The 22,530-nt window shown below is 49.3% G+C and overlaps 2 protein-coding genes across 7 annotated transcripts in view; one reads left to right on the top strand and one right to left on the bottom strand.

The window, feature by feature from the left end:
* The window catches only part of TTC13 (tetratricopeptide repeat domain 13), a 44,931-nt gene extending 31,248 nt beyond the window's left edge, over positions 1-13,683 (bottom strand). For 2 of the 4 annotated variants that reach the window (XM_079763489.1, XM_079763492.1), the window contains exons 1-4: positions 13,359-13,682; positions 6,492-6,586; positions 5,259-5,334; positions 2,679-2,749 (exon numbers count right to left, since the gene is read on the bottom strand). In XM_079763489.1, coding sequence (XP_079619615.1) covers positions 2,679-2,749; positions 5,259-5,334; positions 6,492-6,586; positions 13,359-13,623 — 507 coding nt within the window. In that variant the 5' untranslated portion in view covers positions 13,624-13,682. Of the gene's footprint in view, positions 1-2,678; positions 2,750-5,258; positions 5,335-6,491; positions 6,587-13,358 lie in introns of all 4 variants that reach the window. The other 2 variants (XM_079763490.1, XM_079763491.1) reach the window with 2 other exon arrangements.
* Positions 13,684-13,875: 192 nt separating this feature from the next.
* ARV1 (ARV1 homolog, fatty acid homeostasis modulator) lies at positions 13,876-22,375 on the top strand. Of its 3 annotated transcripts, none has more exons than XM_079763575.1 (6): positions 13,876-14,108; positions 15,408-15,527; positions 15,813-15,966; positions 17,035-17,259; positions 18,277-18,423; positions 22,241-22,375. In XM_079763575.1, the coding sequence occupies exons 1-5, from the start codon at positions 13,899-13,901 to the stop codon at positions 18,417-18,419; spliced, it is 852 nt and encodes a 283-aa protein (XP_079619701.1). In that variant the 5' UTR covers positions 13,876-13,898; the 3' UTR covers positions 18,420-18,423; positions 22,241-22,375. The 3 variants fall into 3 exon arrangements, with proteins under 3 accessions (XP_079619701.1, XP_079619700.1, XP_079619699.1); XM_079763574.1 differs by lacking the exon at positions 22,241-22,375 and adding an exon at positions 19,092-19,509; XM_079763573.1 differs by lacking the exon at positions 22,241-22,375 and having other exon boundaries at positions 18,277-19,509.
* Positions 22,376-22,530: the final 155 nt, after the last annotated feature.

Here is a 22,530-nt window from a genome sequence, read left to right as displayed (position 1 = left end):
ACGTATTTACGTAAAGGGTGGTTATTAAGATCACACCGGAGTCACATCCACCAGAATTGAATCATAAGCGGGTTGAGCTCTAGGTCACACAATCAGCCGCAAAAGCCAACTGACTGCCTCATTAAATGGTCCTAACGTGGCGAGTGGAGGCACCGGGGCACACGGGGAGAGGCGCATCACCCCTGTTCTGGGGACTGAACGCGGAAAGGTGTTGTTGGGATAAAAGTCAATTTCACTGCCCAAGACACAGTCCCACTGCATTTGCCAATGATTGAAAAAGCAGAGCAGTTCGGTTTCAAGAGTGATCATACTTCTAAAATATTATTTAAAGAGACTGATTTCTAAAACTGAGTCACGGTGAGAAAGGAAGCAATAACTGTTCTTTGCACACCTGCTACCACCGACTTGTACAGTTTCTTGATGAGACTGGCTATCAAGAATTTGAAGAACTCAACAAAATTTCTCACTTTCAAACATAAAGCCTAATATGGAAAAGTTCTGACCAGAAAAGCAGGAACGAGTTTCTCATTAAAGTAGTAAAAAGAACATTAGCATGTGGTATCAAGTCCTCGTATTTTGTGTTTGTTATAGTCATAGAACCTAAAGACATGGGACAAAGGTCACCACGCTCCATCTGAAATTTAAGTTGGCCTCAGGTTACTCCAGTGTGCCGTGCAAATATGATTTTCTACACACGTCATGATGTGGAAAACCTACGAGGCACCAAAACGAGGGATAGGAAGAGAGAAATCACCCGGCTGGTGTGGCTCAGAGGTTGAGCATCGACCTATGAACCAGGAGGTCACGGTTCGATTCCTGGTCAGGGCACATGCCCAGGCTTCAGGCCCAGTGTGGGGCGTGCAGGAGGCAGTGGATCAATAATTCTCTATCATCATTGATGTTTCTAAAATATCTCCCCCCCCCTCTAGCTCTCTCTCTCTCTCCCCCTTCCTCTCTGAATCAATAAAAATGTAAAAAAACAACAACTTCCCAGACAAAAGCAACCTATTATCTCAGAGATTGATGAAAATGCTCTATTACATTTCAATATATTAATATCTTTTCTCAGCACAAAGAGAGATTTCCTTTCTGAACACAATTAGAAGAGAAACGGTTTGCAGCAATAAATGGACAATACAAAGACATGTTACAGGGCTATTAAAATAAGATTGTAGAGAAATACTGAAAAACATTTACTTATAAAACTAAACGAAAACATAATACAAAATAGCACATATAATCAGATTATAAGACACAGATACATATTTTGAAAAGATCATCAATAAAAAACTTTAAGGGTAGAGTGGCAAAACTGGAATTTTTTTTTTCTTTAACACTGCTATATTTCCTTCAACTACAATGGCAATAATATTTTCAAAGGTTTGAATGAATTGATAATATATCTGCGGGCTCATACTGTTTTCTGCTGTTGATCACCATAGGTTAACTGACATTTGCGCCTATAAATGTATCAAAACCTCCCTTTCAATCCAGGCCCAGGTGTTCACTGTGTACAAGTGCCAGCTTACCTTTCTAAATATTGCAATGTTAAACAGAAAGGTGATTTTAAAACTATTTACACTCTATCCTTTGCAGTACGTGACACTCTACTGAAGAGTATTAGTCCATATGTCCACCCAAACGCACAGCTCCTTGGGGACTTTTAAGTAATAACTAAAAATTAGACCACCGATTTTTTTGAGAGCAAAGATAGGATTAGCAACCTAACCAAACCCATGTTTAAAAAAGAGAATACAGAAGCACAGCAAAAATTTTCAAAATTATTTTCTTAAAATTAAGTCTACGTGCTATTAGCCCATACTGTATCAGCACAGATAAATACGCCGGAATGGTGCTGCGAGCCATTAAAATTTACTGAGCGTTTATGTGTGCCAAGTACTGGATACAAAGTACTTTACAGGACATTTCATTTAGGACTAACAGGAATATTTTTGGAGGTAGTTATTATCCTCATAATCTAGGAGGTTAAGTAACTTGCTAGTGAGCAGCTAAGTGGACTGGAACCTGAGTATCCCTAACTCTAAAGTCCACGTGTTCATCACTGTTCTCTACGTCAATCATCGGTAATGGTGAAGTAGCTACAGAAATAAGGTTAAATAATAATAGGGCATATAAGGCCAACAACGTTTGGCTCCATGAAGGGTCCCTTGGCAACTATGTATTTAAGCATTTTACCTCAACCAGATTTTAGCGCAGTTATCCATCATCAAAGGCCCAATAATCCCACCGAGGAGTCTCATAATTATACTTAAAAGTGAGAAACAAATCCATGAGTGGAACTTAAGTTAACCACTGAGAGCAATTCCTGCATAGAAAGCAAACATCTAGATTCCAAGAAGCACCCGTGTCCACACTCGTGGGAGAGAGAGGCCACGGGACAGAGGAGAGTGAACTGAGCTAACGACTGTCTTGTTAAACTTGCATTTGAATCCCACCTGCCACCCGGTGGCGGAGACTCGCTTTCCTCATTGACAGTAACACTGCGGATGGAACGAGACCCCGGGCCGCCACAGAAGTGCTCCCAGTCAGGGCGGATTTCCTGGGCTTTCGTACATGACCTTAAAATAGATGTTTATTGCAACACTTCAACGATGCGTCAGTCCATACTTGTGTCATGACTATGAACTTGAAATTACATAATTAAGAAGAAACATTACCTGAAGCATTGTTGAGAAATGTCTTATTGCTTCATCATACAGACCACTGCCAATCAACACATAGGCAATAGCTGTGAAAAAAAAAAATACAAAAAGATTAAAGGACAGAAGAAAGGATCTCAGACTAGAATCAGTAACGAAAATGCGTTACTGAATCTTAAAAGGCAGCTCCAAGGACCAGAAGCAGTCGAAGAAACCCTAGAAGCTAATAAGATGTAATCGAATTCCTCTACCACTCAGCACTTGCTAATCAGTCTCCTAGTTTTATCTAGATGTAAATTATTAAAGCCATCGATAAAACATCTGCCTACCAGAAGTAATTATCTTTTTCCAAGTCCATCACTCACTTTCAAATACCAAATAACCTTTATGAGCCTTCCTATCTATATCTCAAAAGAACTAGTAATGAGCCTGAATAATATCCACATAACATGTGATTTTACTGTGAAAGTCATGAGAAATATCCAAAGAGCATCACAAATCTCGATTTCTGGGGGTGCTAAGTTTACTACCAATTACCTAATGAGAACCCAAACAGAGGCTCAAATTAATATATATTAACGTCATACTTAACTGTAAATTCACACGACTGCAATCTACCTCTCCTATTCAAAATATAGTTAAAACATTACTCAAAATGTACAATAGTGAAGAATGAGTAGTTTTGATCAAATTGTTTAGGTAAATTTTAATATTATATATTATATTTCCATCGATAATACTTGCCCAAACTCTGTACATCCCCAAATACACCTGAAAAAAATATTCCTCATTCAATGTACCACTTGATGATTATATTTCTTTGCAAAAAAAAAAAAAAAGCTGTACTGCAACTCTAATTCTAAGATGTCATAGATGTTCAAGAAGATGGGCAACTAAAACTTTTACTGCCATTAGAGCTTAAATTTCCTGACAGTTAAAAAGCAGCAGAACACTTAAATGCAGTAAAATATTAAATGCAGAAAGAGATTTAAATCATCTTTGTAACTAACTTGAGAAAAGCAAAGTTCCAAAACATTGAGCATCATAATAATACAAGAGCTTTTGAGGGCATTCTTCAAAAATAAAATTAAAAAGAACTATTTTTAAACTGACGTCTTTGAAAAGACACATTAAGGTCAAACTTGTATTCGGCATAACAGTGGGTGCTATTCAGACAGTCGTTATCGGATAACAAGATAACCAGAGACTTCTTTGGGGGGGGGGGGGGGGCCAGACATATCAGAGGTAAAAGCAACAAACAGTGATAACAGTGTCATGTACTGCGCTCTTTAACACGTGCACGGCCCAGTCCTGAGCGCTGACACACGTGAACGTCTTTACTCCTTCACTGCAATGAGGCGGGTCCGATGATCATGCCATTTGTGGACAAGCGTAAAGTCGTTAAACAAACTGTCCAAAGACAACGTGCAGCAAATGAGACGCAGGAACCAGGACCCCCAGCCCGGCTCCGGGACCCCCTCCAAACCAACACCTTCCTGGGAAATACCCCAAGCTGTAGCGGGGCTGCGGGGCACTGGCCGGGAATACAAGAATGGTTGGAATTCCTCGATGAGGACTTCAGAGAAGACCAAATCTGGGCCTTCAAGGGTAATTCCTTGTCAAAGGCTGCTCCAAAAATATCACCAAAAAGTGATGAATACTTTCAAAGTCGCCAACTCTCCATCATCTGCACCCCCAGAGGAAAGGAGGCAAGAGAAGTGCTCGGTCCTCATGTACAATGCGCACGGCTGCAGAAAGCATACAACGGTCATGTGTAAACTAGAGGCCTGACGCACGAAATTCACGCAAGGGGCTCGGCCCTTGCAGCCCCAGCTGCCTCGAGGCCCCGCCCACTGGTCATTCCGGAAGGTCGTTTCGGAAGGTCATTCCGCCGTCAGGTCTAATTAGCGTATGAGCTCTTTATTATATAGGATTAGGTAGGAAATTGCTGTACAGGTGCCCAGAGCCGGCACGTGCCCCTGTGAGGTCTGCCCCGCTGCCCGGTTCAGTCCTGTCTCTCTCGAGCTCTTTCTACTCCTTCAAGGGTGAGCTGACCAGGCAATGAGAAGACACACCCACACGCCTACCCCACACGGGCCAGCCCGCCTGTTTCAAAACATGCCCTGGACCAGCCAACTGCACCACCCGCTTGCCAATCCGAATAAACTCAACTTCCTCCGCCCACGTTCTCAGACCCAGTGGGCACGACTGGCCCCAGGAGTGACTGAACCTACACCTACCGGTTTTATTACACAGAAGGTGGAAGTGGGCGCCATTCCCTTCTGCTTTCACTCCTATATTGTTCATACTTGGTGACTGCACACAACCTTTTAACGAGCAACAGCTCCTAGGAACTCATTCCCGTAATTATTAATTTCCATAGAAGCACGGGCTGGAACATCATTCCCGATCATCCCGTCCAAGCCCTCTCTTTCAGGCCATGAGGCTCGGACTCGCACAAGATCAGACCGCTCGCACCAGCAGGCCCGTCTCTGTCGGTCTCCGTGCTCTCTCTACCGCTCCATCCTGCCTACCGGCTGGGCGTGCAATCACAGATTTGGGGGGGAACCACAGGAGCACCCCCCACGGAAGTCTCACCCAACTCCTCGTTTGTGCTGTCATTGTCAGTGGCAAACGGAAACCTCTTCTGTTCTGCGATAGACTTGGCCTGGCTCTGAAATTAAAAAAAAGACACACACACACACGTTAGCTTACAGAGAGAAAGAGAAAACATGATAAAAACCTATCTTTGAATTTATAGGAGAAGCAATAAATTGTCACTGACACATCAAGGGCACCGTCTGCGTGTAACTCATGTGCTCCCTCCCCCGATGGCTGGTGGTTCCATGTCCAAGAGCCAGCCCTTTCCCCTCCGTAGGGATACATCTCGCTGGCGGCCTCAAAGCTCCCTCTGCATCCCCAGGGGCCATTTAATGACCTCAACTGTGTTGCAAACATCACATTCTAGTGACCCGTTCTTCAGGGGGCCTTGATAACAGGACATTGCTTGTACACCCTGACACAGTTTAGAAATGAGAGCCACACGTTGTACAGAGAGGACACCGCAGAAGGACCAACAAAATCGGACCTCGAAACAAGGTTGAATAAAGCCCAGCCAAGTGGTGAACATGACCCTCCCCATAAGGCAGGAGAATGGCCCACGCGGAATCCATGCAGACACACGCACATTGGGCAGGACTCAAAACAAGAGTGGGGCCAGGGGAAAACAGATTATATAAGTTAGCTCAGTGGTCGGCAAACTGCGGCTCACGAGCCACGGTTTGCCGCTCTGTTGACTAATGAGTTTGCCGACCACTGTCGTCTACTACCCTTTACCTCTTTGCACACAATATGCCACAACTGCCTAATCCTCACAGCTTCCAACTACACGGTAACATTGAGTCTAGTCCAGTGGTCGGCAAACTCACGAGCCGCGGTTTGCCGACCACTGAGTTAGCTTATAAGTGGGATGATTTCATAAGCAGCATGGGTCCAGCACACAAAATGAGGCCTCTACCGAGTTCTGGAGACAAACTGTGTCTGATAAAGAGGTGCTACTGCCCCAGATATGGCTGTCGATGCTACTGGTAAGACTATACTTTCAAATACCCTAGAAATAAGGTTCCTGATGCCCTTTCATTCCTTAGGACTTCACAGTGACATGTCCTAGGTCCCGGTGACCCGCCATCCGATTCCTAAGAACTCAATGTGGCCCAATACAGACGCACTATCTTCGTCTCATGCACACAGACAGACCCACTGGGCTCAGCTCCTGGCTGATAAGCAGGGACGAGCCTCACACACACAGGAGGCGTGGGGGGAGGCGCGTACCAGGATCTTCTCCGTGTTGAGCGAGAGCAGAGAGTCGCAGGGCAGCGGTCCCCGGGGCTCGCAGTCCGAGTCGTGGAAGTTCAGGAAGGAGGACTCTGAAAGGCAAGCATTCCTTGTCATTCTCCGCACCTTCAATGCAGGGCTCTCCGCTGCTCCCCTGGGGACGGGAATGTGAAGGATCCTCAAATCCAAAGTGAGGGCAGGTGGACCGTCCACCCTGACAGCTGTGAGCATGTTTCACAGGGTCCGGTATCGTGCACGCCCACTCGTGACAGTGCTCACGGCCATCCCGCAAATGAGCAAAGCCAGTGAGACTTCCCAGGTGCCGAGACGCGGTTCTGGCAAGTTAGAACGTACGCAAGGCCAACGGGGCAAACCAGTACTAGTCCAGCGCTGGTCCCGCGGCAAACAGGGAATCGGTTCAGTTGTTAAGGCCCTTTTACTGCCCTCTCCCACCTGCAGCATTTACCACAGGTTAAAAAAAAAAATCACAAAAAGGAGAACAAAGCCAGGCCGGGGGACCTAACGTTACAAGACATGCATTAAGGGTCTAATATCACAACATACAAATAACTCCTAAAATTCAACAAGCAGAAGGCAACCCAACTTCTAAAAAAAAAATGGTCCAAGGTCTTGAATAGGCAAATTTCCAAAGAATATGCAAAAATGGACACTGCATTCATGAAAAGATGCTCTACATCATTATTCATCAGAGAATGCAAATCAAATCATAACAAGGGGCCACTTCACACCCGCTAGGATGGCCATAATTTTTATTTTTTTTTGAAATGGGAAAATCTCAAGTGTTGGCGAGGATTAGAGAAACTAGAACCCTTGTGCATTGCTGATGGGGATGGAAAACGGTGTGGCCACTGTGCAAAACAGCTTTGGTGCCTCAAAAAGTTAAACATACGATGTGTATATGATCCCATCGTTCAACTCCTCGGTATACCCCCCAAAGAACTGTAAAGAGGAACTCAGGCAAGAATAGCATTCAGCCTTAAAAAGGAATGAATACACATGACAACATGGGAGAGCCTCCATCATGGAGGCGGGACTTCCTGGAGCCTGTGCCATGAACCAATGAAGGGAGAGGGAAGTGAAGAATTTCAGCCCTAACCGGTGTGGCTCAGTGGATAGAGCGTCGGCCTGCGGACTCAGGGGTCCCAGGTTCGATTCCAGTCAAGGGCATGTACCTTGGTTGCGGGCACATCCCCAGTAGGGGGTGTGCAGGAGGCAGCTGATCGGTGCTTCTAACTCTCTATCCCTCTCCCCTCCTCTCTGTAAAAAATCAATAAAATATATTTTAAAAAAAGAATTTCACAGGTGAAGGTCGGGGGGAGAGTGGTCCAGGCAGAGATAAGCACCCTGTACATGTGCCGTCTTCTTCACTGGCTAGAGCTGGGTATTCTATGTGCCCACATTATTGAACTCTTAACAGCTCTAGTGACATCTCCATTCACTCAGTGAATAACTGTATCGTCTACATGTAGTTACATCAAGGTCTTTTTAATGTTTACACTCACTTAGCATCTTATGGCACTAATAAAACCTCAAAAAAGTGCTCAAAAACACGAGTGACCAGAGGCACTCCTGCTCATCCTGACATGAGTATTTCACTCAGATCCGAAGTACAAACGAGAGGCACCGGCCTCGGGTTCGTGCACCGGAAGAGGACCAGACGACCGGTGGCATGGATGGAAACAGGAAGTTTAAGAGGAAGGACAGTCCTTGAGGGAAGAACGACCTTTGTTTAAGTCAGAGCTTGTGCGATGCGGACGGGAGCTGTCTCGCAAGCAGGCAGGAAGTGAATTCCAGACAGAGGCAGGTAACAGCTGTCGGTAGGAACCTGATAATCGTCACCTTGGGCTCCTTGAACACGTGGGGAAATAAGCTCAGCGTGAATGAACGGACAGGTTCAAGGTCACTAAACGAAGAACGAGCACAGCCGAGCCTTGCCACATCGGCACTCGAGGGCGCCACATCAATAAAGGTCCAGGGTCCAGCTGCCACCACACCCTCCCCAGCGCTGGGTGCTGGCAGCCAACGGGGCGGCACGGCCATGCCACCCACTTCCTTCCTCCACGCCTCACCCACACCCTCGGCCGCCTGAGAGGAGCAGTTTGGGTGCGGAGACAAGAGACAGAAGTTTGTCTCCGCCTCTCCCTTAACGGCCTCAAAGAGTGTAGACAGAGGGCCTGCAGCAGCCGGGAGAGAGCCGTTACTAGAAAGAGCGACAGAACGGGAGCCGAGCGGCCTGGACTGGGAGAGAAACTGACAAGACCTGCTGGTTCAAAGTCCCCTCCGTGTCCCTGGCTCTCTGCACGGAATGGCGAGCGGTTACCACACATCTGTTCTTCCCGTCTCCCTGTGACCAGCCCTCTGTACCTCTGAAGTCCCGGCCCCCTGGCCCTTTCTTCTCAGCTCAGGATGGCATATAAGCCTCCATCGCCCGACTGACCGCCTGTGGGCTTCCGTCCTTACGGAGGCCCCCATACAGACAAAATTACGTTTTGTTTTTCTCCTGTTGATCTGTTTCATGTCGATTTCTTAGACCAGCCGGAAGAACCTAGAAGGTTCGAGGAGAAATGTTTCCTCCCCAACAGAGCTGACGGGTAGGTTCAAGAGAGCCCTGGACAGGTGGAGGCAAAGCGTGAACATCTCCTTTGAGGAAATCTGCAGAGAGATGAGGTCATGGCGGAAAAGGCCCTGGTCCTGTCGCTGCTGCTCGTTTTTTTCAAGATGGGGGCTGCTACAGCCAGGGGATGCTGATGGAAGACAAGAGGGCGTGACATCTGGGCGTAAGGAGAGAGCACTGGAGGCCAAAGCTGCAGGCAGGCCCAGCCGGTGTGGCTCAGTGGTTGAGCGTTGACCTATGAACCAGGAGGTCACGGTTCGATTCCTCCTCAGGGCACATGCCCAGGTTGCAGGCACGATCCCCAGTAGGAGGCGTGCAGAAGGCAACTGATCAAAGAGTCTCTCTCATCGTGGATGTTTCTCTCTCTCCCTTTTCCTTCTTCTCTGAAATCAATAAAAATATATTTTGAAAAATCAGAAGAGACTTGTCACAAAATTATATATGTCAACAAACACACAAAATCAGGATCAAGGAAAAAAATAAAGGACGGAGCAAATATACTAATAGTAAGGGTTACCGCAGTTGCCAAAATTGGCTTAACTTCCTCGTAGCCAGAACAAGAAAGGAAACAGCTCTCATTATAAAAGCTCCCGTCTACTGATGCCTTATCACCTCCAAGGCACTGCAGATTGAAGTGCTGTGGGCGATCAGACCGATTGCATTGCTTTAAATGACTGGTCCCTCAGTTAAGGAGGATACCATCTGTACTGGCCACCTGTGTGTGTGTGTGTGTATGTGTGTGTGTGTGTGTATTTTATTGATTTCAGAGAGGGAGAAAGAGACAGAAACATCAATGATGAGAGCGAATCATTGATCAACGGCCTCCTGCACACACACCCACTGGGGATCAAGCCCGCAACCCCGGCGCGTGCCCTTGACTGGAATTGAACCTGGGACCCTTCAGTCCACGGGCCCACGCTCTATCCACCCAGCCACTCCAGCTAGGGCTGCACTGGCCATCTTTAAGTCTTATGGACTTGGTCAGAATCAGAGCTGAATGCTAGGTGGTGAGGGCAGGTCTGTCTGATCCTGACGACCCGAGTAATTCTGGACCCTGGCACGAATCTAGACCCTGATGCGGATCATATGGGGGTTCCGGATACAGAACATGAGCCCCTCAGGCGGTGGCCGAGTTCACCGTAAATCCTGAATTGGTTCCTACACCTTTTCTTCTTCGGACAGAGAGGGGCGAGCGATGGTTTCAAAGGGTCCAGCATCCACCTGCTTGTCCAGGATGAGGGGGGAGCAATGAGCCGTCCCAGCGTCTCCACCACATGGTCACAGACTGCAGCCAGGGCAGCCACGGAGCCGGCGGCAGCCCCGAGCAGCACCAACAGTGGCCTCTGGGAACGATTCGACGCCAACAGTGGCAAAGGCCCTTCAGCACCTGTCAGCAGCTGCTGGGAAGTGCATGTCCGCCTGCGAGGCTGGCTGAGGGCTCACGCTGCTCATCTGCAACAGCATGTTTAAAATTCCAAGCTAAGAAAAGAAGTACAGCCTGGGGGAGACAAAGCGAAGTGAAACATTGAAATAAGTGATGTTCCAAGCCTCCCGGGGCACTGTGACTCCTCCCGAGCAGAGAACGTTAGACAATGGTGTCTGCAGTGAGGGAGAGGAGGGATGGACAGGATCATTCCTCTACATGCCCAGTTTAGGAAAACCCACATCCGCCCGGCCCGTGTGGCTCAGTGGTTGAGCGTTGACCTACGAACCAGGAGGTCACGGTTCAACTCCCAGTCAGGGCACATGCCCAGGTGGTGGGCTCGATCCCTAGTGTGGGGCATGCAGAAGGCAGCCGATCCATGATTCTCTCTCATCATTGATATTTCTCTCTCTCTCTCCCCGTCTCTTTTCCTCTCTGAAATCAATAAAAAATATATTTAAAAAAAAGTAACCCCACATCTATCTTTATTGGGGGGTGGGGCAAGTTGCACACCGGCATAAGCCTGATGCTACAGGATAAAACGAGCTACCTGGATCAATAACATCAATTGATTTCACAATATAAATCCATTTGTTTCTGCCACTGCCTAGAATCTGGGTCTCCTCTAGCCAGTGAACATCACACAGCTACACTATAGGCGGGAAGGGGAATGAAGATTTACACAAAATTCACTGAGTGGCCAGACTATGATAATCATCTGGCCACTCAGTATCTATCCTATAGAATAAAAGGCTAATATGCAAATTGTCCCCTCGATCAGGAGTTCGACCAGCAGGCAGGCCAGCCAATCGCCCATGTCCCCTCCCGCTGGCCAGGCTGGCTGGACCCCACCCATGCACGAATTCATGCACTGGGCCTCTAATATATACACCGAGTGGCCAGATGATGATGATCTCTGAACTCATAATAATCTGGCCACTCAGTGTATATCCTATAGAATAAAAGGCTAATGTGCAAATTGTCCCCTCGATCAGGAGTTCGACCAGCAGGCAGGCTGGCCAACCGCCCATGTCCCCTCCCCATGGCCAGGCTGGCCAGAACCCACCCATGCACAAATTCATGCACCGGGCCTCTAACACACACACACACACACACACACACACACACACTGAGTGGCCAGATTACTATGCGTTCAGAGATCATAACAATCTGGCCACTCAGTGTATACTATTTGCTAGTAAAGACTACAGACGTGTGTTCCTACCTACAACCACTTAGTGTTAAGACAGGGTTTTATCCGGGGGCCTAACCACCTGGGCTCCCCGGTTCGCAGCTGTGGGACCGCAGGGAAGGGGTGATTTCACTGAGCCTGGGTTTCATCTGAAACAGGAACTACCATCCTATCTATGCTGCGGTTACGGGTGTCCTGACCGACTGAGAGAAGGGCCTGACCGCCCTCAAGCTCTGACAACACAGCAAGCGCTCAGATAAGGTTAGCGATTTCTCATTTTCCTCACCCGCACGCACTCAAAACCCTGTCATTAGGTAACAGTGTCTTCCCTTTAGAGGGGGGACCATTTTGCAAAGACAGGCCATTCGCTTGTTCCGATTCACAGAGAGCGACCAGGTATAAAACCCATTCCTCCTTCCCAGGTGGTGCGTGCTGTGACTAGCCAAAGTCTGAGGCTCCGCTACACAATAAAGCAAGTCGCATACCCCTCCTCGGGGGACGGGGACTTCCTCCAGGAAGTCAGGCGGTGCTACAAGGAAATCAGTGTGTGCTAATCTTGACATCTCATCTCAACCAAAAAAAAAAAAAAAAGAAAGAAAGAAAAATACTATTGTCTTCCAGGTACAGAATGCCCAAGAACACAGCTCTCAGGCCGTAAAAGCCACTTCATACAAGGGAGGGAGGTGGACCCAGACCTTGGAAAAGTGAGGCTTAAGGCAACTCAGTCCAGGGAAGCGGGGAGGGAAGGGAGGGCGGCGGCTGCAGGGTGAAAGCTTGGGCTACAGAACTTCAAAACCTGCACAGGGACTCTCGGTCGCCCCTGCGGCATCCCTCCTGGCCGGTTCCACCGCGGCCAAGGGCGCCCGGCGCAATGAATGGAGCTGGCCCGGTTCCCCGGCGCGCGCGCGCGCAGCTCGGACTCTCACGCAGGCTGGAGGCCCGCGGGGGCCCTTTTCACCTTCGGGGACACACCTGACAGGTCCCAGGTCAGTCCGCAACAACCGGAAGCGAGATGCCGACAAGCAGATCAGCCGGGCTCGCGGTTCGGTTCCCCTCTTTCTTTCCAGGGATCGAATGGCAGAGGCTGTTTCATACTAGCATCCGCCCGGGGGGGTCGGGACACCCGATTTCCAGGCCTAAACATGGGCCAGGCATCCCTGCGCCCCGGCGCGGGCCCCGCGGTTGGGGCCGCGTCCCCCTCCGTCCGTCCGCCCGTCAGTCCCTCCCCGGTTCCCACGGCACCCGAGGGGGGGGCCGGGGCGGGAACGGGGGCTTCCCTGGCCGCCTGCCATCTCCTCCACCTCCCTTCCCGCAGCTGCTGGGACTCGGGGGGAGGCCGCCCCGGCCCGGGAGCCTGTGGTCAGTCAGCTCTTTGCTCCATTCACCGCCCTCCCGGGCCGGCGACGGGAGGAGGGCGCGCGGCGGCGAGGGTGCGAGCGGCAGGAAGCGGCCCCGGCGTGACACCGCGTGGAGCCGGCTCGCACAGGAGCACACGTCGCGGCCGGCGTCCGAGAGGCCGGGGCGGCCCGGCCCGCAGCCCCCCCACGGCCCCGCCAGCACCCCCCGCACCCCCCCGGCGACCCGGACGCCCGCGCGCCGCCGCCGCCCACTCACCGCCGCACTCGGCCGAGAACTGGTCCCCCCAGTCCCCGGACTGCGGGCTGCAGCCGCCGCCCGCCGGGGCCTCCTGCTGCCGGTGCTGCAGCTCCTGCTTGAGCAGGGACAGCGGCGTGTAGTGCTCGGTGGCCAGCGCGCCGGGCCCGGAGGGCAGGACCGCGAGCAGCAGCAGCACCAGCGCGCGCCGAGCGGCGGCCGCAGCGTCTCCCCGGCAGCAGCGACAGCAGCAGCAGCAGCAGCAGCGGCAGCCGGCAGGTGCCATCTTCCCTCACGGCGCATGTGCGGCGGCCCTCGCCGGGCGCTGCGGCCTCCCAGACTTACCCCGCGGCCGGCAGGTGGGCGGCGGGAAGGGGCGGAGAGGCGAGCGGCGTTGCCTGCTGGGCGTTGTAGTCCCGCGGGACCCGCTTCGGGGGCCCCCTTTCAGATAAGGGGACTACGACTCCCAGCAAGCACCGCGCGGCGCAGACCTTCCGTTCTGGCTTCTGACGTCTTCCCAGCGGCGCGGAATCGGAAGTTCTGGGCTACAGCGGCCAAGGAATGGGGACTGGTGGGCGGGGTGGGCTGCGGCCCGGCAAGGGGAGCCCCGAGGGGGTGACGGCGGGCAAGGGGAACCCCGAAGAGGTGCCAGCCACTCCTCCTGCCGCCGCCCCTTCGGCCTCCTGCCAGTACAGGTGCATCGAGTGCAACCAGGAGGCCAAGGAGTTGTACCGAGACTATAACCACGGGGTGCTGAAGATAACCATCTGCGTGAGTGGTCCCCTGTGTGTGTGGGGTCCTTGGGGAGAAAACGGGGTGGCGAGATTTGGGGGCCAACCTGTACCAGCTTTTGAGGGTGATAAGAATCATGTTTCAGGATCTTGTAGTACAGTCTGCAGTTGGATGCTCAGCAGACCCGTCCGAGGTCGGCCACGCCTTTCCTTGGATACCTGTAGCGATGGGGAACTCACCACCGCACACTGCTGTTCTCTTGGGGGTCCTGTTTGCCGGTGAGCCCTCACCCGGCGAACGGACCTCGGGCGGACATGGATGCGGGTGCTGTGCAGAGAAATGAAAAAGATCGGATGAGGCTGACATTTGGGATCACACTAAAGCTGTTTTATTCCTGCATGTTCCCCCTTTGATAGACAAGGGCTAGCATTCTCGTACGCTCCATAACCCATGTTTAGGTTCTCTTGGTGTGAATGAGCCTGGGAGACCAAAGATGTCACTTATTTTATTTTTTAAAAATAGGTGTTTATAGCCGAAACCGGTTTGGCTCCTTGGTTGCAGGCACATCCCCAGTAGGGGGCGTGCAGGAGGCAGCTGATGGATGTTTCTAACTCTCTATCCCTCTCCCTTCCTCGCTGTAAAAAAATCAATAAAATATATTTAAATAAATAAAAAAAATAGGTGTTTATTGATTTCAGAGAGGGAGAGGGAGAGAGAAACATCAATGATGAGAGAGAATCATGGATCGGCTGCCTCCTGCACGCCCCACACTGGGAATGGAGCCCGCAACCCCAGGCATGTGCCCTGACCTGGAATCGCACCGTGACCTCCTGGTTGACAGGTTGACGCTCAACCACTGAGCCACGCCTGGTACCTAACATTCTTGACCCGTTTGTACCTCTCAGAAGCTCTGGGTGCAGGGTTCCTTTCTGAACCCTTTTCTCCAAATCATGTTTCAAGAACCACAACGTTGTGGGCCAACAGGCAACCGTTTATCAGTGAAAGTACGTGATAAATGTACAACGATTCCTACAAACAAAGAATTTTCTGGGATACTTTCCTGCTAAAAATCAGTCTTTAAATCAAATATCCTTTCAGCTTCTCAAATGAGAGATTAAAAGGTTAATGCTTCTCGCCTGGATGATTGTAGTTAGTCACTTCTGAAACTGTGTCTTGACCAGATGAACAGTTTGTGTTTGGATGGAAGCGTATTTACATAAATGCTGGTGTGGCCTTCGTGCTGTGCAAGTCCAGAATAGGCCCTGCTATTTTGAAACCCTTTAAGACTTCAGAATGTGTGAATTTCCTTGTTCTCATATTGTTTTTGCATTATTTCAGAAATCCTGCCAGAAACCTGTGGACAAATATATCGAGTACGATCCTGTTATAATTCTGATTAATGCTATTTTGTGCAAAGCCCAGGCCTACCGGCATATTCTTTTCAACACTAAAATAAACGTAAGTTGTGGCAATTTATTTTTTTAATTTTCTAATTTTGCTCGATGATGCTTCTGCATTTTAAAAGAATCATTGTGAACAGAATTAAAGAACCTTTTCTGAAAAAAAGAAATCTTGATGAGGGTGGGTTTTTTACTTGACAATGTGTGGAAGTTTCTAGAAATAATCGTTGATTAAGTGCACCGTGTTTAGTGGATATTGAAGAATGTGGTCACTGGTAGGAAACTGAGAAACCGTTATCTGCTGCTTTCCCTGACTGGCCGGTGCCGTGTCTTTGACCGCCAGATGCATGGAAAACTCTGCATATTTTGCTTGCTTTGTGAAGCGTACCTGAGGTGGTGGCAGCTCCAAGACTCCAGCCAGAACACGGATCCCGACGACTTTATCAGATACGCCAAGGAGTGGGATTTCTACAGAATGTTCGCCATTGCTTCTCTAGGTGGGTACAGGCCACGCTTGCTTGCTTTTTTAAAAAACTGATGTCAGAGAGGAAGGGAGAGGGAGAGAGAGAGAAACATCAGTGATATGAGGGAATCATGGATCGGCTGCCCCCTGCACACCCCACACTGGGGATGGAGCCCGCAGCCCGGGCATGTGCCCTGAGCGGGAATCGAACCGTGACCTCCTGGTTCACAGGTCGACGCTCAACCACTGAGCCGCGGCTGGGCGGGCGTCATGCTTTCTATCCTTAGTTAACTAGCACTTGCTCTTGTTATTGGAAATAAGGCGCATGGTAAGAGCTGCTAGTTAATATAGGACTTGAGGTTTAATTTTCAGTTCTGCCCCTAACCTGCTAAATGAGTTTATCTAAATTATCTGATTTTTTACTTTTTTATTTGTTACCACACTCATGGTATGGAAATACCATCAATTAAATGGTCTTTATCCATCTGATGGATATTACCAGATTAAAGAGTTTCATAAAATATTTTGAGACATAATATTGTTGATAAAAATCCTTAAATTTAAGTTCTCATTTTCCATTTTGAAAATGACCTGGGCCCCATCTTTATTAAAACAGATTGAGCCCTGGTCGGTTCGGCTCAGTGGTTAGAGCGGCAACCTGTGGACCGAAGGGTCTCGAGTTCAATTTCAGGTCCAGGGCACATACCTCGGTTGGCGGTTTGATCCCCAGCCCTGGTCAGAGGCAGCCAATCAGTGTCTGGCTATCTAGCTGCCTCTCTCTCTCTCTCTCTCTCTCTCTCTCTCTCTCTCTCTCTCTTCTTCCTCCCTTGCACTCTTTCTAAAAACCAATGGAAAAAATATCCTCAGGGGAGGATTAAAAAATAAAAAAAGAATTGTTAAGGTATATTTCCAAAATTATACCAGCAGGATTTGACACAAAAGGAAATGAAAAAAAAAAAAAAAAAAAGGAGAGAAAGGGGAAAAACAGTTGTTCTTGATAATACATTGTATTTCGGGGTTGCGGTTTGTTTGCTTTCATGAGGACATGGTTTTTTTGGATTGGGACATTCGTAAGATTTTTATTTCCCTTTTTCTTTTTTAGAACAAGCTGCCTTTTTTATTGGCATTTTTACCTTCCTGTGGATAGAACGATCCATCGCAACGAAGAAGAACCCCAACTTCGTCTTGCTGCTAAAGGCGTTGCTGTTATCCAGCTACGGGAAGCTCCTGCTGATCCCAGCTGTCATTTGGGAACATGAGTATACACCGCTGTGCCTGAGGCTCATCAAACTATTTGTCCTTACCTCAAATTTCCAGGCAATTAGAGGTATGTCTGTTTTACTCTGTCTTCTCAGCTTTCCACGGATATAAAAGCTTCTAGGCTTTGCCCTGCCAGTGTTGCTCAGTGGTTGAGCTTTGACCTATGACCCAGGAGGTCATGGTTCGATTCCCTGTCAGGGCACCTGCCCGGGTTGCAGGCTCCATCCCCAGTAGGGGTTGTGCAGGCGGCCGCCAATCAGTGATTCTCATCATTGATGTTTCTCTCTCTCTCTCCCTCTCCCTTCCTCTCAGAGATCAGTAAAAATATATATATGTTTTTAAAAAGCTATAGCCTTTTATTTCTAGATCACAGTTTTTATATGACCTGTTAAAAACTGGAAATCCTTATAGAATAATGACAGTGCCTACCATTTGTATAGTGCGTTCTACCTAGCACGTATTTTAGTATCTGTTCGGTTTCACCACATGGTACATGTAGTTTTCAAAATGTTTTCATATGCATTGCCTCTATCCGGTGGGGTTAGCAGGGCAGCCATTGTTATCTCCACTTTATGAATGACTTATTTATGAATGGCTTGTTCAGATTTGCACGGTCAGGCAGCTGTCGAGCAAGGACAAAGGGAGAGATGAGCTGCTCTGTGTTCTTCCTTTTCCCACACACTGTGAGGAGTGCTCTTTGACACGAGCCGTTACCTGATGCTTTTTACCATAATGCTTATCGTCTTGTCACCTGTAAAACCACAAGTACCCATTTTTTCTGCTATTTCCTTGATGACCTTAGAATCTGTATTTGATTTTCCCTTTTAATATTAATGGGAACCTGTGTCTTGAGTTCAGGAGAATTTTTGTTATAAGCCGCTGCTTTGGTTCTCTCAACAGGTTTGCAGCTGGGAAAGGGCGAGTAGGTAGCAGCATAAGTTAATAAGAACAAATGAGTTTTTCTAAAAACGATTCCCTCCACACCCCGTAATCTACCTGTCACGTAATCTACCTGTCACGACATAATGACAACGTCTCGTCGTTCCACCCTGAAGAACTTATCCGTGTGCCTTTGCCTCCGCAGTGACGCTCAACACCCGCCGCAAGCTGTCCTTCCTGGCCATCGTGTGCGGCCTGCTGACGGAGAGCGCCATGGTCCACTTCTTCAGGAGGATGGAGTGGGACATCGGGAGCGACTGCACGGTCTACAAGTCGCAGGACTTCTGAGGAGGTACAGCGGCGCCTGGTGCCTGCACTCACACAGGCGTCCCTCCCCAGGCAGACAGGTGTCACCGTGAATAAGGCCTTACGCACCCCACACACACCTGATGCCTCCGGACGTTAGGGCGTGCCTCACAGGGCCCTTCACTGTGTCCTCTTCAGACATCCGCAAAGGAGCCCTGTCCTCGCCATTTACCTGACTCCGCGCTCCCACTCACTCCTGCGAGGACCTCAGACTCAGAAGTCGGTCCCAGCGACACCTTCCCCCACCCTTTCCAACCATCTGTTCCCTCCCTCCCTCCCTCCCTCCCTCCCTCCCGCCCCCAGGGCCCAGGACCCAGTGCCCAGGGCCGTCCCGGATCCTCTGAGGCTGCCCCCGTGGTGGACACGATGCCCCCTCTATGACTTCCGGTTAGGAAAATACGGTCACCTGTCTTTGACAGCCCTTTGAAGACCTTTATCCGCCATTACATTAGCTCGTGTCTTATACCTGCTCATGCCCGAAAATACAGTCCCCTGTGTTTGTGCCTGACTCCCACAAACTGGGCCAAGTTCGGTGCCCAGAGTCCAGGCCCGGGTTCCTCTGCCTCCCATAGAACAGGGCCCTCCCTAACAAGTGTTTATTGATATGATTTCAGCAGAACGTGCTGTTCCAGATACTTCTTTTATCACCCACAGTTTTATTCTTTACTGTTTGTGGCATGGCCAGCTCCATCTGAGAAAGAGAAGACATAAATACAGCCAAACTCCTCATTCCTGTGGAGTGAAATGAAGCCAAGACTTAGATAGGCTGCCTGGAAAGAAAGCCATGGTCATGGCCTTCGAAACCCCAACCCTACCTCCCTCAGCCCTCACCCCACCTACGGGAGACAACAGAACCACAGGCACAGGCACAGACACGCACCGGAACCACACACACACACACACGCACCGGAACCACACACACACACACACACACACACACACACACACACACGGCATTGCTGCAGGACGGGGGCACCAGCGAAGAGGGACAGGTAAGCATTTAAATGAAGAGAGGAACATGCACTCAGATCCATCCAAATCTGTCTCCTGTTGCACGCTTTTATCTTCTCATTTAAATGTTTGCTACTGACTTTAAATAACACATTTAAAACAATACTTTGTATTCTTATGACTTTTAATAAAGTCAGAAAAAACTAAGCTTTTGTCAATCCTCAATTCAGTATCTTTCCCTGTAAGTTACCTTGCAAATTAACTGATCCAGAAATAAGTAACTAAAAACAGCTGAATTGTACACTTTACAGGAGTGGATTATACCTCAATGAAGCTGTTATTAAATCAATATTACCTCTCCCCTTTTCTCTCTTCCCATTTCACTCATTTGTTCTTTCACTCATTGGATGTGGCCTACTAACAACAAACAAGGCATTTATACAGAAAACCACTCGAAGGTATAAAAATTAAATCCCTTTTATTTTTTTAAAGTAGATTTTTATTGATTTCAGAGGGAGGAAGTGAGAGAGAGGGAGGGAGAGAAACATCAATGATGAGAATCACTGATCAGCTGCCTCCTGCACGCCCCACACTGGGGATCAAGCCCGCAACCCATGTGCCCTGACAGGGAATTGAACCACAACCTCCCGATTCACGGGCGGGCACTGAGCCACACCAGCCAAGCTAAATCCCTTTTAGATATCCCATATGCTGAAAAGCATGGGCATTCAGCCACCAGTCATGGGTCAGATGGTGGCTATGCTGTCAGCGCCCCCTGGTGGCTGCTGAGTTTCCAACATAGCCAAGAGCCAGAAGCGCTCGGGGGGAGCACTATGTAGACTTGAACGAGGCCCATGAGAAACGGACAAGGGGTCTTTTGTTCAAAGGTTTTCTATCCGTGTTTGAAGCCCTTTGAGCTAAATTTGGAGGAAAACATCGTGCTGTATATATGAGCCAAAGAGAATATTTTTAGGTATTTACAAGACAGAAAAAAAGACGAAAACATTTAAAAAGTATTTTTTTACTTCTATTTTTAAAATATATTTTTATTGATTTCAGAGAGGAAAGGGAAAGGGAGAGATAGAAACATCAGTGATGAGAGAGAATCATGGATCGGCCGCCTCCTGCACGCCCCACACTGGGGATCGAGCCCGCAACCCGGGCATGTGCCCTGACCGGGAATCGAACCGTGACGTGACCTCCTGGTTCAGAGGTTGACATTCAACCACTGAGCTAAAAAGTCGTTTTTAAATCATAGTCTTATATGAAGAAACTAAAGGTTAGGATGGTTAAGGGATGTACTTAGGATGCTTATATAGTGGCAACATTGGGGCTAAAACCTTGGCCTCTACGCCTGGTCTAATGGGGGACCAACCCCTGGAACTACGTTGGTCTGCACACCTAGTTTAGTGGGGGATTCCTGGGTCTATTTCCCCTTGTTAAGAAAAGGGATAATTTACTGTCCATAAAACAGAATAATATAGAAAAAGAGGAATTAAATAGGGGTGTGGCTCAGTGGTTGAGCTTCAACCTATGAACCAGGAGGTCAGGACACGTGCCTGGGTTGTGGGCTCGATCCTCAGTGTGGGACATGCAGGAGGCAGCCCATCTTTTCTCGTCATGGATGTTTCCCTCTCCCTCTCCCTTCCTCTCTGAAATCAATAAAAATATATTTTAAAAAGACAGGCCCAATTCAGTGGGTCCAGGCGGGCCGGAGATTGTGTGTCCTTCTCACTTCCTTTTTCCTTTTTTGTTAATCCTCACCCAAAGACATTTTCCCACTGATTTTTAGAGAGAGGGGAAGGGAGGGGGAGAGAAACATCGATGTGAGAGAAACGCATCAATGGATTGCCTCCTGCACGTGCCCCGACCAGGGCCAGGGATCGAGCCTGCAACCGAGGTACCTGCTCTTGACCGGAATTTAACGCGTGACCCATCGGTCTGCGGGCCGATGCTCTATCCACTGAGCCAAACTGACAAAGGCTGATCTTACCACTTTCGATTTCTTGTCCCCACTGGACAGTATGTCACATGCTGAAAGCCACCCTCCCCCCCATGTAGCTGCTCCTTTCAACGCAGGAAATGAGCAGGAACTTGCTCCCTCCCAGCACCTCGCCCAGTTCCCGAAGCAGGGCCCTGCACACACAGGCCGCCAGCACGCGTTCCCGAGGAGTCTCACGTCCCCTCTCTGCCACGAAAGAGGTGCCAATAGCAATCTTCACCCCCAAAAAAGAAGGAGAGGAACAGGGGGTTAGAGCATGAAAGGCCCAATAGGCCATAGCCGGTCTGGCTCAATGGATAGAGCATCAGCCTGTGGACGGAAAGGTCCTGGGTTCGATTCCCGTCAAGGGCACGTTCCTCGGCACGGGCCCCGGTCAGGGCATGTGCAGGAGGCAACCAATCGATGTGTTTCTGTCTTGCCCTCTCTCTCTAAAAATCAATGGAAAAATATCCTCGGGTGAGGATTAACAACAACAAAAAAAAGGCCGAGCAGCGCTGAGACCTCCCTATGAACCACCCGCTGTGGACACACACTTCCAAGCAGCAGCCGGCAGGGGAACAGAGCTGCTTCCAGACTCTTCCTGGCAAGGAGACAGACTGTCATTTCCTCCCCGTTTCTGATTAGATCCAGTGCATTCCAGCTACGGAAGTGGATTCTGATTTCAGGCCAAAAGAAGACGCCACCACAGGCAGAGGTCAACGTATTTTATCCTCACTTTAACCTACAAAGTGTAACGTGTTCGTAAAGGCTCTGAATAAATAGATTAAGGCTTGAGGTGATCTCTGTTCTGAGTGAAGAGGGGGGTGTGCTTTCTCACATCCCAGTTAACATCCAGAATCTTTCCAAACAGAAACGTCTGCCCCCCGACAGCGCATGACACGAGACAGGAGCCCAGTTTCCCCCTCGGCAGGCCCTCCCGTTCTCCTCCTCCCTCCTCCAGCTGATGGGCAAAGAACAAGACGCATTTCCACAAGAGACCGCAGCGGCCGGTGCGACCCGCAGCGCTTGCTTTGTCGGTAACGAGCTGTCCCCGAGTCCCCGGACGGTCGGTAACGCAGCCGACAGAGAAAGAAAGCTCCGGAAAAGCTCACTCCGAGTCCTGGCGGGAGTGGCCCGTACCCGGGTGTCCAGGATGTCCAG

Source organism: Cnephaeus nilssonii (genome assembly GCF_951640355.1).
Source record: "Cnephaeus nilssonii genome assembly, chromosome: 23".
Lineage (NCBI taxonomy): Eukaryota > Metazoa > Chordata > Mammalia > Chiroptera > Vespertilionidae > Cnephaeus > Cnephaeus nilssonii.
This window is presented reverse-complemented; position numbering and strand designations above follow the sequence as displayed.

Excerpts from the sequence above, each read along its gene's own strand:
- ARV1 (XM_079763575.1), top strand. The coding sequence starts at position 13,899 with ATGGGGACTGGTGGGCGGGGTGGGCTGCGGCCCGGCAAGGGGAGCCCC. Across the intron at positions 14,109-15,407 it reads TGCTGAAGATAACCATCTGC|AAATCCTGCCAGAAACCTGT; the intron begins GTGAGTGGTCCC and ends GCATTATTTCAG. Across the intron at positions 17,260-18,276 it reads AAATTTCCAGGCAATTAGAG|TGACGCTCAACACCCGCCGC; the intron begins GTATGTCTGTTT and ends TTGCCTCCGCAG.